Genomic DNA, 19,364 nt, shown 5'->3' on the forward strand with positions numbered 1-19,364 from the left:
ACATATTTTTATTTCAATCTATGTATTTACATAAAATAATAACAATAGTTAAAAAATAATTGTAAAAAGTTTATGTACATTTATTGATTTATATATATATATTAATTTATTCAATTTAATTATTTAAATAATAATAATTATTATTATTTTTAATTACAAATATTTTTAAAATGTATGATTTTTATATGTAGGTGATGATATTTGCTAAAGCTCAATTTCAGCCAACCCATAAAGAAAAAATAAATATATATTTAAAAATATTTTCTTAAAATTATTGTTATAATTTAAATATATATATATATATATATATATATATATATAAAATATATAAATAAATATGTGCGTGTACGTATATAGATAGATAGATAGATAGATAGATAGATAGATAGATAGATAGATAGATAGATAGATAGATAGATAGATAGATAGATAGATGATAGATAGATAGATAGATAGATAGATAGATAGATAGATATAATTTGTTTATATTTTTTAATATATTTTTTCAATGTATGTATTTACATAAAATAATAACAATAATTTTAAAATAATTGTAAAAAATTTTATGTACATTTACTGATTAATATATATATATTTTGAACATATACTATGCATGGAGAGCATTCACTCAGTATCGTTATCTCATTTTTGACCAAGATGGCTTTTAGAGGCTTTTGCATTGGAACTCTTCATATATATATATATATATATATATATATATAATTTTATGTCTTAAGTTACAAAACAAGCACAAATATTTTTAAAAGTCATTTAGAACAGGAATAATCCAGCTGCTGTTTTTTTATGTTTGTTGATCACGCAGCTCTGTGATTGGAGTAATGAAGCTCCGCCTCCAGGTTTCCTGTGAGCAGCAGGAAAGAGCTGCCCTCTGCTGGAGACACACTGAGCTCACACTGATCCTGCAGTCACTCTGCTCTTACTGTTTCACCCCAAAGATCATCACTTCAAGATCTGTCCCTTGACGCCAAGTGACATGAGGGTGAGTAAATAATTATACATTTTAATATTTTTTAATATTTCAGATTGTTCTCCAGAGCTTCCACTTAGTCTTCAAACTTATATGATGGACAGATGGATGGAAAAATGTACATTTATTTATTTTAATGTATGTATTTAAAAAAATAATAATAATAATTTACTAAAAATAAAAATTGATTGACATTTTATTGATTAGAAAAATGAAAATCTTAAAATATTTTTAAAAAATGGGAAAAAAATGTTTTTTTTTAAATGTTAATTTATTAATGTAAATGTATTTGCGCCAATAATATGTAGATAGATAACCGCAGACAACACCCCCCTCACCATCCAACTATCCCAACATTTCCACATTTATGATAGACTTTTGACCACAGTGACTTAAAGTCTATTTATTTATAGCTATAGTAGCTAACAGTGACTTGATTCATTTGTGTTTCCTGCTAGCTAAATTTCACATACATAAACAAAAGTCTGGCTCTAAATCTCTCTTTTCTTTATTCAGAGATGAACTGTAAAAGTTTATATATATATATATATATATATATTCATCCTATGTGTCCTCTTTTTTTGTTAACCTGTCAACACATCCCTTCCAAAAATTGACCATGGTTTTGCTAAAAAGAAAAAAAAGAAAACATGGTAACCACAAATTAACCATGGTTTTGCTACAATAACCATAGTTTAACCATGGTAAAACTGTAAAGATTCGCGATCTAACTAATGATTCACAAAACAGGCTCTTAAGTTCTGATCTGAATCAAATGATTCACGATTCTGCTCCGAAGTCTCGATCTGAATCAAATGAATCATTTTGTGACGCAGTGGTTTACTGATTCAGAGTTTCGAAAAGCTTTGTTTCAAGCATGTATTTCTTTAACTTGTTAAGTAATGTCAGTGGTGTGACCTGTTTCAGATACGGACGAAATTACAACAACAGTGGTTACATACACATATATTTAATTGTATGATCAAAACTATTGTTAGGGACAATTTAGTAGTCGCTTGGATATTGGTATAGGGACATGTCATAGCGTCTATACTAAATTCTACCCCCCACACACACACACACAAAAAAAAAAAAAGTTTATATTAAATAATAATAATTTTAAAAAAGAAAATTTTTACTTATTTAAAAAAATTTAAATGTAAAAACACAGATGATTGATAGATAGATAGATAGATAGATAGATAGATAGATACTGTATGTAAATGTGTTTAAATGTATGTATTTATGGAAATGCAAATTTATTTCAATATATGTATTTACAAAAAAATTATTAGAATTAAACACAATTTTAATGAATCATTTATTGACATGTATTGATGAAAAATATAGCCTATTTAATTTTTTTTTAATATATTAATTAATTAATTTATCAAATCATAATATATAATAAAATAATATATGTTTAAAAATAATTTTAAAGAATTAAAATATTTTATTTTATGCGTATTTTTATTTTTTGACATTTTTTATAAATAAAATGAATCTTGTTTTTTTTTTGTTTTTTTTTAGGGTAGGGAGTTTCTAATAGTAATTGCACTCAAGGGTCAGTATTACACTGATTCAGAGCAGCAGCTGTCAGGCTCCTCTGGCTGGTGTTTCCCGGTGAGCTGATTGATTCTCTGTCATGAGCTAAAGCATGAGTTTGGCTTCACCGGGCGCCGTATCTTCATCAGCTCCTCCAGCTGAGGCCTGACGGAACCGTGTTTTCCCCTCATCTCATCCCTCCTTCTGTCGACGCGTCCGTCTGCGGCTCTGCGTTTCAGTTTGAGGTTGGATGTGTCCTGCAGCGGATGCTGAAGACCTGCGGTGGAACCGTCTAAAACACAAACACTCAGAGAGGGTCACTGTGTGCAAATCAGAATGCTTCTGATGTGTTTTCCCACTCGTTTATAGTTTATAGCTTCAGCACAATGGCATTAGAAGGTTATGTTAATGTTTAAGGTTTTTAATGATAAAATACTCTAAAATTCTAACAGAGTATAATAATAATAATTATTATTATTATTATTAATAATAATAATAACTAAATATTTTTTAAGTTACTTGAAATAAATGTACTATGAAATATTTTAATTAAATGATTAATAATATTAATAATAATAATAATAATTACTTAAACCATTTTTTAAATTACTTGAAATAAATGTACTATGAAATATTTTAATTAAATGATTAATAATAATAATATTAATAATAATAATAATAATAATTACTTAAACCATTTTTTAAATTACTTGAAATAAATGTACTATGAAATATTTTTAAAGTATATTTTAATTTCAGCTAGTTGCCAACAAAACATTTCACATTTTCATTTAGTTTAAATTTACTACTATAACTAAAACCAATTAAATTAAATTAAATTAATAATTAAATTATTATTAATAATAATAATAACAATGACTAAAACCCTTTTTTTTAAGTTGTATAATTAAAACTAATTAAATTAAATTAATAACTAAATTAATTATAACAAAAATGACAAAAACATACAACAAAATGTATGAATTGTAAAAAATAATCATGTACTGACGGATGAAACATTGTAGAATTATATTTTGAAATATAAATAGGTTTCAAGGGCAAACTGTAAGCGTTTGAAAGGAAACACTGTAGTTCACTTTCACTTCATGACTTTCTGCTGCTGTTTCTGACTCAGTTCACAGGGAACTAGCTTTTTAAACCCATTTAAATGTCAAAGCTTCCCCCTATATTTGTTCTCAACGAAACACAGAAAATCTATTTCATTAGATTCCATTAGAATTTTGTGTTATGAGTGTTTCATAAAAGCATATACAGGAACAAATAAGGTTATTTACACATACACTGCATGGAAAAGCAGCACAGATATTGTGTTTACTTTAAATGTGAAGCACACGTGGACATGAAGTTTGTTGTGCAGTTCTAATAATGGCCAGCAGGTGGAAATATCGTCTCATATTTCATCTGATTCCAAGTTGGATTCTTTCTTTATCATTTTCGTTTTATTTATTTATTATCATTATTTGTTAAATATAAAGTGAGCTATATAAAGCGAGTATATATATATATATATATATATATATATTTTTTTTTTTTTTAAGAATATAAATTATAAAATATAAACACTGAAATATAAAGTGATTTTAACCCTATTTCCATGGGTTCAGAAAGTTCAGAGAAATGAAAAGCTAAAGTTTGGGTACCGTTTCAAATGTAGTTAAACTGGAACTTCTGTACTGAAACCCAGAGGTTGTTTCAAGAAGGACTGTCAACTCAAGTCCAACAATCAATGGCTTTAATTTAAAAGCATTTGTGCTTTAATTACAGCGTTTGCTTTAGGTCAAACACTCAGATTGTGCTGACTGATGAGACTCCTCTAGATCCATTATATCTCACACCCAAGCGCATTATACAGGCAAAAAGAGCACAAGTATTAATGTTCCACAGTGTGCAAGTACAAATTAGTCACGCACTGAGTATTTAATTCCTGAATAGTGTGTGAAAATAGCTCCATGCATATGTAGAAACAGCAGAAACGTTGATTTATGCATTAACTTTAGTGGGGTTTTTTCTGAGGTAGTCACTTTGGGAAAATATTGGGACGTAATAACACTCAGTATAATGTTGATTATTGTGATAAATCGTCTGTAATCTGATCTGAAGCTTCTGAGAATCAACTAACGGGATTAATTGTGTTATTTCTTCCTCTTTTGCTATTGTTCTATTTTTTTTTTTTTTTTTTTTACAGCTTTGACATTCCAGGAATTTCCACTACATTTTCCTGCAGGAATGCAGAGCAGAAAGAGAGAATGGAAAAGTTGAATGTACGCTGTGTTTTTGTGTCACATGCTCGACGAGTGTTTTGTGTTTTTCCCAGTAAGTCTCTTTGTGCACAAAACAATACTACAATAGATGCACCAGTAAATATGAACAGAGCAAAGCTGTTGTGTTCATGACCGGGTTAAATGAGAGATGCATGCATCTGTCTATAAATCCTGGTATTATATCTGGCAGATTCTAATCTGATTCTGAAAGTGCAGCTTTTCTTCGTTTGTTAGTGAGTGTCTTTTTCACTTCTCACTTCTCTTTACAGCCCACATGAGTCTCTCAGCTCTCTGTGAGCCTTATATTTCTTACTCCATGTCTGTGTACTTAATCTACACTTAAATGTGCTGAAAATATCCTCGCTCTCAGGCCATCGGAGACGTAGATGAGTTTGTTTCTTCATCAGGTTTGTAGAAATGTAGCATTGCATCAGTGTCTCAGCAATGGATGCTCTGCAGTGAATGGGTGCCGTCAGAATGAGAGTCCAAACAGCTGATAAAAACATCACAATAATACACAGCACTCCAGTCCATCAGTTAACATCTGGAGAAGACAAAAGCTGAAACAAATCCAGCATTGACGTTTTTAACTAAAATAACGCTTCATGCAGTGAAAAAGTTAATCTCCTGTTGTCTCTCACTTCAAAATCCAGCCACATATCTGTATAGAGCTGTTTTGGCTTGTAAACGCTGCTTGATCTGCAGATTTCTCTCCTGATTCAGACCAGAACACTTTTTCACTGGAGGAAGCGTTATTATGGACTTGTATTTTAGTTAAAAACGTCTTAATGATGGATTATTGTGATGTTTTTATCAGCTGTTTGGACTCTCATTCTGACGGCACCCATTCACTGCAGAGCATCCATTGCTGAGACACTGATGCAATGCCTTTATTTTTGGGTGAAGTATTCCTTTAATACAGGTTCCTGGTCCTAATGTGAATCAGTGCATGTTATTAAAAAATAAATAAATAAATAAAAGGTATTTTGTAATCTTTCAACAAAGTGCAATAACTTACTCTGCCTCCACTTTCCTGTTCAGATGATGTTATGAAACACTTGTGAATCTTTTTCAGATTGTGCTTCCATGAATTTTACTCAAGTTTTAACCTGTTCTAATGTCATGTAATTTAATTAATCTCAGTAATCACTGAACTCAAAACATGTCACTTACAATCATCACTAAAGATGGATGAACTTATATGGTCAGTATATGGTCAGTGATCAGTTTATTTTAAAAATCCTTCATATTTTCACAAATTACGCTGTTTTCCAAAACATATAGTTATGTCTTTTTTCGGTCTCTGCTTTTTATTGTGTGCATTGGTAATAGTTTTCGTAATACAATCATATTAATAAAGTGATAATGAAATCGGGTTTAAATGGAAATAACGACACATTTTAACACACAAATGCAACTGTTTCCCCTGTATACTTAAATTTAAATGTGACCCTGCAGCACAAAAGCAGTCATAAGCAGCACAGGTATATTTGTAGCAATAGCCAACAATACATTGTATGGGTCAAAATGATCAATTTTTCTTTTATGCCAAAAATCATTAGGATATTAAGTAAAGATCATGTTTCATAAAGATATTTTGCAAATTTCCTACCGTGAATATATTAAAAGTTAATTTTTGATTAGTAATATGCATTGCTAAGAACTTCATTTGGACAACTTTAAAGGCGATTTTCTCAATATTTTGATTTATTTTGCACCCTCAGATTCCAGATAGTTGTATCTCAGCCAAATATTGTCCTAGCCTAACAAACCATAGGCTACATCAATGGAAAACTTATCTCAATTTTAATAAACATTTATCTTTATGACTGGTTTTGTGATCCAGGGTCACAAATGTGTCTTAAACCAACAACAACATCAGCAGACGAGCGTGAGAGAGGACGGAAAGCAGCAGCATAATGAAGGAGCGCCAACTAGGGTTTATTTCCCGGGATTATGACGTCACCGGCAAGCCCCGCCCCCGCCTCGCTCTCGCACTCCGCAGTTAAAAACGCGTTCAGTTTGTGTAATAACCGCCCGTCGCGCGCACAACAATCGTCCGCGCGCGGTTTCGAAGGAAAACGTCGCGTCGGAGCGTCACGTTTCCACGCGCGACACGCGAGAGGACATGGCCCAGAGGACGTTAGTTAGAAAACAACAACGAATGAGGCAAAAACAAGCGCGGGCAACCGCAACTTCACGCTGACGGCGATTTAAAGCCCTTCTCAAAAAGTTTCGCTGACGCGCCTGTGACGTCAGATGTAACGGGCGACACTTCCCGTTCGCCGTCGGTGTGAGTGTTTGTTTGTTTGTTTGTCTTTAATAATTAAAACCGGACGGAATGGGGGCCAAACAGAGCAGTCCCGCTGAAAACGGCCGCACACGAGCGTACTCTGGCTCGGATCTCCCGTCGAGTAACGGCGGCAGAACGACGGCTGTGGCGATGAGGTTTCCCGTTCACGGCGCCTCAGGTGCTACATCTTCATCGTCGTCGTCGTCAGCGGCGTTGGCCTCGCACTACACCGGCTCCAGGACGCGCTCCGTCGGGGGAGGCACCGGTGGACCGGGCGCAAGACCCCAGTCGAGCATTAATATACCGACCTCTGGAGCGTACAGTTCTCAGGACTCCGGTAACAGCACACCGGAGGAGAACGGCGGGGAGAGAGAGCGGTCAACCGGCGCTCCGAGACTCTTGATCGGATCTTTACCTGCTCACCTGTCGCCTCATCTCTTCGGAGGTAAGAGTTTGTCTTCCGTGAATTTGTGGTTACCATGGTTTAACTATTCATATACATGTAGTAAAACCGTGCTTAACTTTAGCAAGTCCACCTGAGCAACAACCAGTTCGTGTTAAACCAGGTGTTATGAGTAACTGACCCATACACAGAACACGATGTACTGACTGTCAACTACCCATATAAATAAATATACAAGAAAGTCTTTGAAGTTCACATTTTTATGTTAATATCTATGTAAACGTTCGAGAGGTCACTAAGGTCAAACTCATGTTTGTCAACTATCCAGCTTATGTCATGGTCAAGGTTTTTGAACTTTCAGCCTAAACTGTTTTTTAGTTACAGATTCTAGCAGCAACCCATTTTAGCGTCTTTAACCAGCTGGTTAAACCAGATCTATACCCACCTGCTATGAGTAACTGACCCAAACACAGAAAACGGTGTACTGACTGTCATTAGTAGTTTATATATATATATATATATATATATATATATACAAAAAGTTTTGAAGTTCACATTTTTATGTTAATATCAATGCAAATTTTTATGTAAATGTGCATATGCAAGTTTGAGAGGTTGTTTTAGTAACCGATTTCAGTGTCTTTAACCAGCTGGTTAAACCAGGGGCCTGTACCATGAAGCCGGATTAGCTAGCTAGCCAGGTAAGTTTCAGTTTAGTTTGCACCAATCCTGGGTTTTGGGAACCATGAAAGTGGCTCGGCTTTTAGCTGCATTCATTGCCATAACTTCGAGATCTCAAACTGAAATTGGACCAATCAGATGTGAGCAAAGTGACACATTTCTGGAAAAAAAAAAAAAAAAAAAAGTCACCTCCCCAGGTTCTCGTCCAACAAATTAAAGGTCACTATAAAGTACCTTAAAAAATTAGTCTGGCTTTAATGATAATTACAATTTACATATGATTCATATAATTATAATATGATTTATATTATTATTAATCCATTACACAAGCACTTTTAGTTTAACAGTTATTATAAAGCATTTATTTAAAATGAATATTACTATATGTGACCCTGGAGCACAAAACCAGTCTTTGTAGCAATAGCCAAAAATACACTGTATAGGTCAAAATTATTGATTTTTCTTTTATGCCAAAAATCATTAGGATATTAAGTAAAGATCATGTTCCATGAAGATATTTTGTAAATTTCTTACTGTAAATGCATCTCAACTTAATTTTTGATTAGTAATATGCATTGCTAAGAACTTCATTTGGACAACTTTAAAGGTGATTTTCTCAATTTAGATTCCAGATTTTCAAATAGTTGTATCTCAGCCAAATATTGTCGGATCCTAACAAACCATACATCAATGGAAAGCTTATTTATTTTATATTTTGAAAAATTGACACTTAAGACTGGTTTTGTTATCCAGGGTCACGCATACAGATCATATGTAATATAAATAAGTGGTAGAATCAATAGATAACATTTTAATAAAAATGGCTACATGTGACCTTTCCTGTTTGAGTCTCTATCACTATATATTATCAACTATGTAAACTCTTCGCAAGTTTCACTTGTGACTGCACTGATAGAGCAAGATAATTTCCTTTATTTTTCCTCTTTCATGGACAAGTACTTCAGTGGAAATGCATTTAAATTCCTCACTCTTTAATCTTTTAATCTTTAACAAAAGAGTTTTGAGTCTCGCTGGCTCTCTCGCGAGAAGTGAATCACACTTGCTCTGTGTTGTGATTGGCTGTTCACCACTGATGTCACACATTCATTTGCACGCGCTCCACAAACTCAGGATCAAAGAAAGCTGATGATCAGCATCATGGTACCAATAAAGCCGGATTGGAGTGGTTTGGTTTTGTCAACTCAAAACTAATCCTGTAATTCTGAATTTGTTCATCTACCATCATGGTACAGGACCCTGTGATCAATACCCACCTGTTGTGATAAACTGACCGGTAGGCAGTGTACTGACTGTTGTTGGTAGTTGATATGTGCCAACTACCCTTATAAATATACAAGAAAGTCAGTCATATTGTGTCCTTGAAGTTTCACATCAATGTTTTTGTTAATATCAATGTGTATGTATAAGTTTAAGATGTTAAGTTTTTCAAGCTCAAGTTATTATTTGTGAACTACTCTTATAATAATTAATGGATCTTCCCTTGTGGAGTTTGAACTTTTCTACCTTCTAGTTTAGTTGAAAACTTGACTGACTTTCTTTTTTTTTTTTTTTTTTTAGTTAAATGTTATGGTTAGTCCACCTGAGCAACAACCAATTTCTGGTTAAATCCAATCTATACCCACCTGCTATGATAAACCAATTCATAAAATGTGTACTGATTGTTATTGGTTATTGATATGATATACTGGTACTTTACCTGTTTTAACTCTTGTCTATTTATATGGGTAGTTGACACGCATATCACACCCATGAAATTTGATACCAATATTCTATATTGATATCAATGCAAATACATAAGTGAATGTGTGTGTGTGTGTGTGTGTGTGTTTTCTTATCCAATGGAGAAAGATGTTTTGGTTTATTACTGTTGACGCGATCTGGTGACCTTCACCCTTTTAGTTACCAGCCCTGTGTCCGGTTGCATAATAAATAACCACGTCTTACAAGTTAGACATCTATTTATTTTATTTTTTTAAACTGGTCATAACATCAATTCAGTTACATTAACAAGAAGATTGGCCTTATTTGAATCTGAAAAGTAAAACTGATCACAAAGTGCATAAAGCATAGTGGCTGTGTTTATGCAACTGGTCACAGATCTTTAACCAGTAGGTCAAACCACTGCTTACTAGGTTAAACCGACCAAACTGGAGGTTTGCTTCCTGCAGTGGAGAAAGAATGTTTTGGTTTATTATGGGTTGAAGTGATCTGCGGCCTGTTTTATAAAACAAGTTTGCCGAATAAGCCAGGTTTATTTCAGTTAGTCTGACTTATTCTGAACCAAATCAACTGGCTAAAGGTCAGACTAACTGAAATAAACCTGGCTTATTTGGTAAACTTGTTTTATGAAACCGGCCCCTGGTGGGTTTGTGGAAGGATGTGATTAACCTATTTTTATTCTGGATGATCTTTTCTAAACTGGTGCAGCATTGCAGGCCATTTTTTTATTTATTTTTTTACAGATGCATGCTGGTGCATCTGTGGTGAGCGACTGCGACGTGTTCAGAGGAACCAACAGGTTGTGGTTAGGGAGTTCTCTTATCAGGTGTAGAGATGCATGTGAGATGATTTTCCGAGCAGTTCAATCGTCACGCGGGTCTTTTGTTGTTGGTTTTCTGAGAACCTGCTCAGTAATCTGATGTTTCATAAACACTGGTATTATGTGGTTTAACTGGCTGAATCTCAGGAAACCTGTCAAGAACAGGTTCTCGTCACATTTCACCTCAAAATCAGAAGAGAGAAAGAATAAATAAGAAAATGAAGCCTATTTTTAGGACCATCTTTTTCTTTTGCATTGTGCACATTTGTTGAAGTTATTTAAGTTTTAAATTATTTGTTGTACTGCTTTAAAGAAATAGTTCACCCAAAAATTAAAACTGGCTGAAAATGTGCTGACCCTCAGGCCATCCAAGATGCAGATGAGTGTTTCTTCATCAGATTTGTAGAAATGTAGCATTGCATCAGTGTCTCAGCAATGGATGCTCTGCAGTGAATGGGTGCCGTCAGAATGAGAGTCCAAACAGCTGATAAAAACATCACAATAACCCACACCACTCCAGTCCATCAGTTAACATCTTGTAAAGCCAAAAACTGCGTGTTTGTAAGAAACCGATCAATCATTAAGCTATTTTTAACTTCAAACCATTGCTTCCAGCTAAAATACAACGCTTCCTTCAGTGAAAAAGTGCATCTCCTGTTGCCTCTCACATCAAAATGCAGCCACATATTTTTTTCGAGCTGTTTTGGCTTGTAAACGGTGCTTGATCTGTGCAAATTTCTCTCCTGATTCAGACCAGATTACTGGAGGAAGCGTTATTATGGATTATGGACTCAATGTATTTGAGTTAAAAACGTCTTGATGGATGCGTTTCAGCTTTTGTCTTCTCCAGATGTTAACTGATGGACTGGAGTGCTGTGGATTATTGTGATGTTTTTATCAGCTGTTTGGACTCTCATTCTGACGGTACCCATTCACTGCAGAGCATCCATTGCTGAGACAGTGACGGAATGCTACATTTCTCCAAGTCATGAAGAAACAAAAAAATGTGCGTACATTTTTAGCAAACTTTCATGTATGGGTAAACAATACATTTAAATAATTGCTGATTTATTTGAAACATTTTATTGGAGTGATTTCTTTTACTCTAATACATTAAAATGTGTTTTACAGTATTGAAAATAACCATTGTGAATCATGGGATTGCACAGATAGCAATTACATTACATTTTTTATTTGTGCAATCGGCAAATGCTTTGCATTTATGCATTACATGCATTGCATTTGTGCATTCCTACAATTCATGCATGCATACAATTTTTCAGTTCATGCATTCCCTGGGAATCAAACCCATGACCTTTGTGCTGCATGTTCTACTGTTTAAGCTACAGGAGGGCTTTACTTGCAAGTAATGGTTGTAAAATAGGCTTTAATTTAATATGGCTTGTACATGTTTTAATGTGATAACTGCTGATGTTTCGTGTAGTTTTGGCTGTTCGTCGTTTCTTACAAACCGTATTCAAATCCAGTGGAAAGGCAGGTGAGGCCGTGCGTTTCTGAGATGGAATTTCCCCAGCCGTTGTGGCCTGGATTGAACTTTAATTCTGTAACAGGCTCTCGCTGCTGATTTGAAGTTAATCTTTAAACATTGTTGAAATGGCCAAGTATGACTTTTAACCGACTGGATGAGATCAAGAAGAGAGTTTTTAAAGGGAAATGAGACTTAAGTTCACTTTCAATTATCGAAACGCACGGGGGAATCCTGCCTTTAACAGACTCTGTATGTGTAGTTTGCATCAGACCTGGAGGCAAAATCATGCAAAATTTAGCATGGTCATAATAGGCATTTATCAGTAGTGTTTGCTAAAGCAGTCATCACTAGTAGTATTGAAACCTCTAAAACTAAGTATTAAAGTTCAGTGTGTGCTTCATCATGCAGTGTTTGTGCTCCAGACATGAATGACTCCTCAGATCATGATTCATCGTTTAATTACTGTGACTTTACAGTGTGAAAAGGATATTTTAAAATGAGAACTGTATAGAAATACCAGTAGTTGTGCATGTGTCAGTGTTGATCAATGTGATATTGACATCGAAAGAGATCTTGCTGTTTTGACTGACAGGAACGGAACCGCTCTTTATTAATGAGTCGAGATCAGAGAGGAGGATCACTTCTAGCGAATGCATTTAATTTCTAAGGATTTTAATTATGTGTGCATGCACAACTAGTAAACGCAAATGAAAACAGAATTTTCAATGTCTGATTTTTGAATGCAATATGATTTGTGCAGTCCAGATGTGATTGTGCAGTCTTGACTTGGTTCCTCTTGTTTAGTTTCATGTTGCACATGCATGTTCTCTGTGAATTCTGCAGAGATGTTATGTGACTGTCTTCCTGGTTAAACGGGTTCAGGAACTCTGGCATATGTATATTCAGGAATAATGTTGTATTACTGGATTAAAATGACATTGCACAGATAGAATATGAGGTTAAGGAGTTGACCATTTCTATAAATTGCTTTGCAGTCAAATCTTCTACTATGGGAGAATTTGCAATGCGTTCAGTGGTGACTGCGGTACCTTTGTTTAACTTCTGTAAATTTCAGTTTAATTTTAATGTTTGACTGCATGAGCAAAAAACAAAAATATAAACAATATTAATATATAAAGTAATGAACTGTATTTTTTTTGTAACTGTACACACACTTCTTATTTGAATAAAATATACAAGTGTGTATATAATAAATAAAACAATAACAAATTAATCTCTCGCGTGCTCTCTCTTGTTTTTAAAGATTTTCAGACTATATTTGGTAATGAATTGTGTGCTTGCATTGCACAAACCTTTCATGTCAATCATGCACGGATGAATTAAGCACAATAAGCGCAGAAACTTTTATTACGACTATTAATTAAGGATTCTTTTAACTTCATGTTGTCTTAATGATGTCTTCATGTTCTACAAATCTGTTGTCAGAAACCCAGAACATTCCTTAACCACAAACCATCAATGAAACCAGATCCAGCAGCTCGGTTCAGCATCGCTGTGCTTTCAGAAACGCGTCCTTTACCGGTCATGAGCTCGGGCCGCCAGACATGTGATCCGTGTTCATACTGTCCACACTTAGTAAATCTCACACATAAACGCGGAGAGTGAGCCGTGTGTACATTAAACACACAGCGATTTTCCTCCCACTTCACTCTCGTGTTAAATGAAAGCCAGGAAGTGTTTGTTGTGGCTGCCTTTTGCTCTCAGCATTTCTCTGACTTGACTTTTACTCAACAGGCTTTGTGTGGCTCCTTTTACCGGAACTGCTTCACCCACAAGCTGGTGAATGATCGCTGCTGTTATTTTTGAGGGTGGCAGCACATGTTGGCATATTTACAGCAGCTGAGATGTGTTAGGGCTTCCATGACTACTCGTTTTACTAGCGGATTAATCGTCGATCAATATTTACTTAATGTAAATAACTCTGTGCAGTGTCAGCGGTCTCATCCAGATCTGATTTGATGGACAGCGTGAGACTGAGGAGACTGTCCACGTGACTGAGATGTGGCGAAAGAGTGGATCTCTCCATTGCATGATTTTATATCCGAATTCAGACCATCGCAGATGTTCAAAGCACCAGTGCATTCGCTTATTACATGCTGTTTGAATGCAGCTTTGTCTGAGTTAATGTTGTTATTGCATGAGTAGATGCAGATAATGAGTATTTTAGTGCTGTGATTGTCTGTTACCAATCTGACTGATATATAACAGTAGTTTTGACACTCAGGCAGCGCATGCAAACTGTTTTTATTTATACAGTGTACACAAGATCTTGTTATTAGACTAGAAAAATGCAAAGACCGCCTGTGGTGAAATCAAGTTTTTAATGTTGTAATCTGGTGTTTTTATTATGCTTAAAGACAAACCATATCCAAATTACTAAACATCATTGTGAAGCATTTTCGTATTCATTTCTTAAATTATTAAAAAAAAAAATATATAAAATTTCTCTTTAAACCAAAGGCAGTTTCAAAAACGTAGGTTGAAAGAGCCCGCTTTGTACTGTCACAAACATGTAGCCAATCCTGTCAACTTGAGGGGCGGGGCTTTGCATATCATTAGCCATCTGAGATGGTGAACATGATTTGTGCATCATTAGCAACACATTATTAGCTGTTTGACAACGTAGTCAAGCCAAAGGCTAAAGATCTCAATTACGTCAAATGTCTGACGTTATAGAGAGTGATTTATATGAAATGCATTATCATTCTGATACGTGGACTTACAGAGGACACTGCATAAATTGCTTGTTTTCTTCATAATCAGTTTCTGGTTCAAAGATACAGTACAATATTGCCATTGTTTAGCGTTTACTACTTCAGTTAACTGAATGAAAGCAGAGCAGGTCTGACGATGTAGATGTGGAGATGAATTTGCATATTCTTGAATGCATGCATACTTAATGAGGTAAGGGCGGGGAGTTATGTTTTGAGGCATGAAATTATTTTCATGTAGAAAAAATGTTGAAATGTCGATTTATCAAAGATGAGTTTTAAGGGATAAAAAAAAATTCTTTGAATCTGTTCAGACTGTTCCAGCGAACTGATTTAAAACTGTTTTTCAGTGATTTCATGTATTGAATAACACCAGATAACTAGTGCAAAGAGCAAAAGAAATATTCTCAGTGGGAATCGGCTGACATCAGGGAAACGGCTTGAACTTGGACAGGGTTTGGGAACGGGTCAGTAGTCGGGACGGCAGCTCTGTCCTGGTGTGCTGCCGCAGCAGTTCAAACTCCACTCTTTATGGCTCAAGCGCCTCCCGTTCCTCTGCATTACTCTCAGCACTGGCTCCGTTCCATCCGCTGCTCCAAGAGCTTTCCATCTCCAGCCATCTCTGCACCTCTCACATGATATCTCTCACATGCGCGCACACACACGCTCCATGCCTAAGGCCTTCTGCAACAGTTAAAGGGATAGTTTACATTTCTGTCATGATTTACTCAACCTCATGCCATTTTGAAAAATATCTGAAGGTTTTTGTTTTTATGTGTACGTACAAATAAAATTTATGGCAGCCTTTTTCTACCACAGAGTAAAAACTGGCTTTTTACTCAATTCTGAATGATCGGTTTAGTTTTTTTCCCGGCTGCCACGCAATGAAAAATAAGAAAGATAATTGTGAGTGCATATATCATGATTTTGACAATTCTTCTCAGTATTGCAAGTCTGTATCTCACAATTCAGATTTTTGCAATTCTTGTTTCTCAGAATTATGAGAAAATAAATCCAAATTGTGAGAGAAAGTTGCAGTGACGTTATTAATTTGTATGCATCTTTATTTTATCCCGTAGCAAAAGCATACTTCCATAAGTCAGTGGGATCTAACTTGAAGAAATTGACAGAAATATTACTATTCCATGGTAAAATTGCACGATATAAACTCACTTTCTCACTACAAGTTTATTTCATAATTTTTTTTTTAGTTTCCGCCACAGAATAAAAAACAAAAGATATTGCAAGTTCATATTTCACAATTCTGGCTTTTCTTAATATCTCATCTTCATTTATCTCTGATTTTTGCAATTCTTCTTTCTCAGAATTGTGAGGGGACAAAATACGTCTGGATTGTCAGAGAAAAAGTTGCAATTACGTTATTTATGCATTTATTATTTATCCTGTGGTAGAAACCATCTTCCATAAGTCAGTGGGTTTCAGTGTGGCTGGATCCCAAAATTTTAAAAATATCATAGAAAGAAAGTCATGCCAGTTTGGAAGAAAACCTAGAAGAAAAAGAAAGCGATTATGGGTTTTCGACATGAGAGTGAGTTAATTATGACAACTTAATTTTTTTGGATGCGCTGTCACTTTAACACATTGAATTTAACACCTACGTTAACAGGTGATGCCATTCACACATACGTAGCAGCAGAAGAAGCATTGCGAATAAATTTTCAGCCTATTTTTCTGTGTGCTGAATATGCAAAATGCCTAATGTGCAAATGTATCCAATGCTGTATAAGCAGTGTAGCACAATCTCGGTTTATTAACTCATTTCTACCGTCACACTTTGTATACCATTATCCTAATCCATCCTCAGCAGGCGGTGATGTTTCTGAGTCAGCAGGGCATGGTTCATTTCTCACGCTGTAGATTCGGTTTGACCGGGTCGTGGGGAAGATGTGGCACGGATGAGATGTTTTATGAAGTCTACGTGCATGCGCAAACACCAGCGGTCGATCCAGGAATCGATAGTCAATGTCCCACCGTGCAGCTGTGTCCTGAGCGTTTGACGGGGACATCAATCCTGTCAGACTTTTTTTCACTGCCTCTCTAACGGACCGCCTTAAATCAGACGGACAGGGAATCATTCAAGGCCTTCACGTGCTGCCCGCGTCATTGACGCACAGCGAGCAGCGATTTCAGAGACTCATCAGCTCCTTAAACGAAATTTATATAGTGACCATAAACACTTATTTACATTGAGGTTATTTTCATGAGTTTCTCACTGTATTATCGCACGGCTCTATATATATATATATAAAGTTGGATGTATATTATGCAAATTTATCTGCAGAGAGATGCAGTATATGCTATATAGCCAATCTCAACCTGATTTCATTTTCAAAGTAAACTGTATTACCCAGCTCTTTATATAAAGTTGGTTTGTCCATATTTATCTGCATACTTCTGCAACTTTTATTTCCAGTACACTCCTGTAAAGTGGTGTGTATATACTATATAGCAAATCTTAACTTTTTGGTTGCTTGTATCATTGCAAAATGTAAACTATTATCATCCAGCTGTAATCTGATAAATGCGATATTAAGATATTGTAAACGTTAACATAATTTTCTGTAAAGCTGCTGTGAAAAGTGCTCTAAATCAATTTGACTTGATTACTGTAATGTATCTGAATGTTTTACTTTTGACAGTGCATTTTGGGAATTTTAATTTTTAATTTATTTATTATTCTCAGTATTGATGCAGAATAGATTTTAATTTCATTCATGCAGTCAGTTACGATGTTAGTCCAATTTTTTTTTTTTTTTTTAAATAAATTTAAAGGTAGTAGAACAATACTCTACCATGCTGTACAAATATTTTGAAAATGCGAATCGTATTTTGTTTATAAAATGTAGCCTATAGTTTTTAATGCAATGTAAGTTGCTTTAGAAAAAAGCATCTGCCGAACACACAAAGGCAAATTTGTAAATTGAGGAAATGTTTTAATTCTGTTTTATTATTTTATTTTGTGTGTAAAATATTTCTTATTTTCTTTTGATTTCGTGGTGAAATATGACCTAAACGTGTTATTGACCATTTTTGAAGTTTAACCATGGACCAGCAGTTCTACTGTATCGCAACATTACAACATTTTAATCGTGTGTAGTTGACATGTCTTTAAAAAAAAAAAAAATTCTTTAAATGTCGTTTTGAATTTAAGTGAACATATATAAATGTTGAGATGCAAATCTAATTTAGTCGCAAGGTTTATTACCCAGCTCTACCACTGCTTCATACTGATGCTGCACTTTGACTGCAGTCACAGAGGGTCTCGTCACAGGCTTGTTTTAACATGATCTGATCGCTTTGCATCTCTTGCCGAGGCTTGATTGACTCCACACTCTCCTGAAGGTATTTGCAGAGGTGAAAGTTTGAAAAGTTTTGAAGGAACTGCTCACAGATTAAGCTCTTCTGAGACTCTTGTACATATGGAGTCATATACTAGATGCTTTATACAGGGCAGGCAGGCTGAAAATGTGAAGCATCATGACTTCCGATATGCTCAAGGAAAAAGCCAATGAGCTGTGCTTTCTCTAGCCTAATATTGCTTGTCAGCATTTGTAGAGCTCTGAGCCTGAGGTTTAAGTCTGACTAGGATTAAAGGATTTTTTTTTTTTTTTTCATTTATTTATTCACTCGTGTCATTTTTCAACTCTTCTTTATTAAATTACATGTTAAAAGTGTCCCTGCAGAAAATCATGGTTGTGGAGTTGAACCACCTTGGATGGTTCAATATTGAGAGACCTATTTGACAGAAGGGACAAATGAACAGCCGGTTCCCTCTGGGCATAAACAGGAAGAGGACGCCTCGTAATCAGATGCAGAACAGACAGATCTGTTTATTCTCAAGAGACGGTCATGGGAATGTATATGTATGTTTTTCTGCTATGAATATGAGTCCTCATAATGTTTCCATGACCTCTGGACACTGACATTTTTATAAACCGTTAGTCACTAGTGAAAATCAGTAACGGTTTCTTTTTATGGACGGGCAAATAAAGTAGCTGGAGAATCAGTGCATGAGATTGGTTGATTTAAAAATTGAGTTTCACCTTTTCTACAGCGGATCGGTTCCAGATTAAGCACTGCCATAGTGTTGGTGCACAGGTGGTAATAGTGAGTTAAAAGATCCAAATCCTGCGTTTGAAGTGAATTAGACTTCCTGAAACGAGGACATTTTTTGTTTAGCCAGCTGTTACCTGACTGTGTGTGTGTGTGTGTATACTGTATACTCATGATTTCAAGGTTTGTCAAAGAAAGGATTCCTATCTTTCTCTGATCTTCTGTAACTCCCATACCTGGAAAACCACATTAAAGGTTATTGAATTTTTATTTTTTTTGTAGTTGCAAATGCCACTCAGACCCTTTATGCATTTAAA

The 19,364-nt window shown here is 35.0% G+C and overlaps 1 protein-coding gene across 2 annotated transcripts in view; it reads left to right on the forward strand.

Moving 5' to 3' along the window:
* The first annotated feature begins 6,806 nt into the window (after window positions 1-6,806).
* Window positions 6,807-19,364, forward strand: part of znrf2b (zinc and ring finger 2b) — a 45,237-nt gene continuing 32,679 nt past the window's right edge. For both annotated transcript variants that reach the window (XM_058747261.1, XM_058747262.1), the window contains exon 1: window positions 6,807-7,553. In XM_058747261.1, the coding sequence (XP_058603244.1) occupies window positions 7,157-7,553 (397 nt within the window). In that variant the 5' untranslated portion in view covers window positions 6,807-7,156. The remainder of the gene's footprint in view (window positions 7,554-19,364) is intronic.

The sequence above is a fragment of the Onychostoma macrolepis genome, chromosome 16 (genome assembly GCF_012432095.1).
Source record: "Onychostoma macrolepis isolate SWU-2019 chromosome 16, ASM1243209v1, whole genome shotgun sequence".
Taxonomy (NCBI): domain Eukaryota; kingdom Metazoa; phylum Chordata; class Actinopteri; order Cypriniformes; family Cyprinidae; genus Onychostoma; species Onychostoma macrolepis.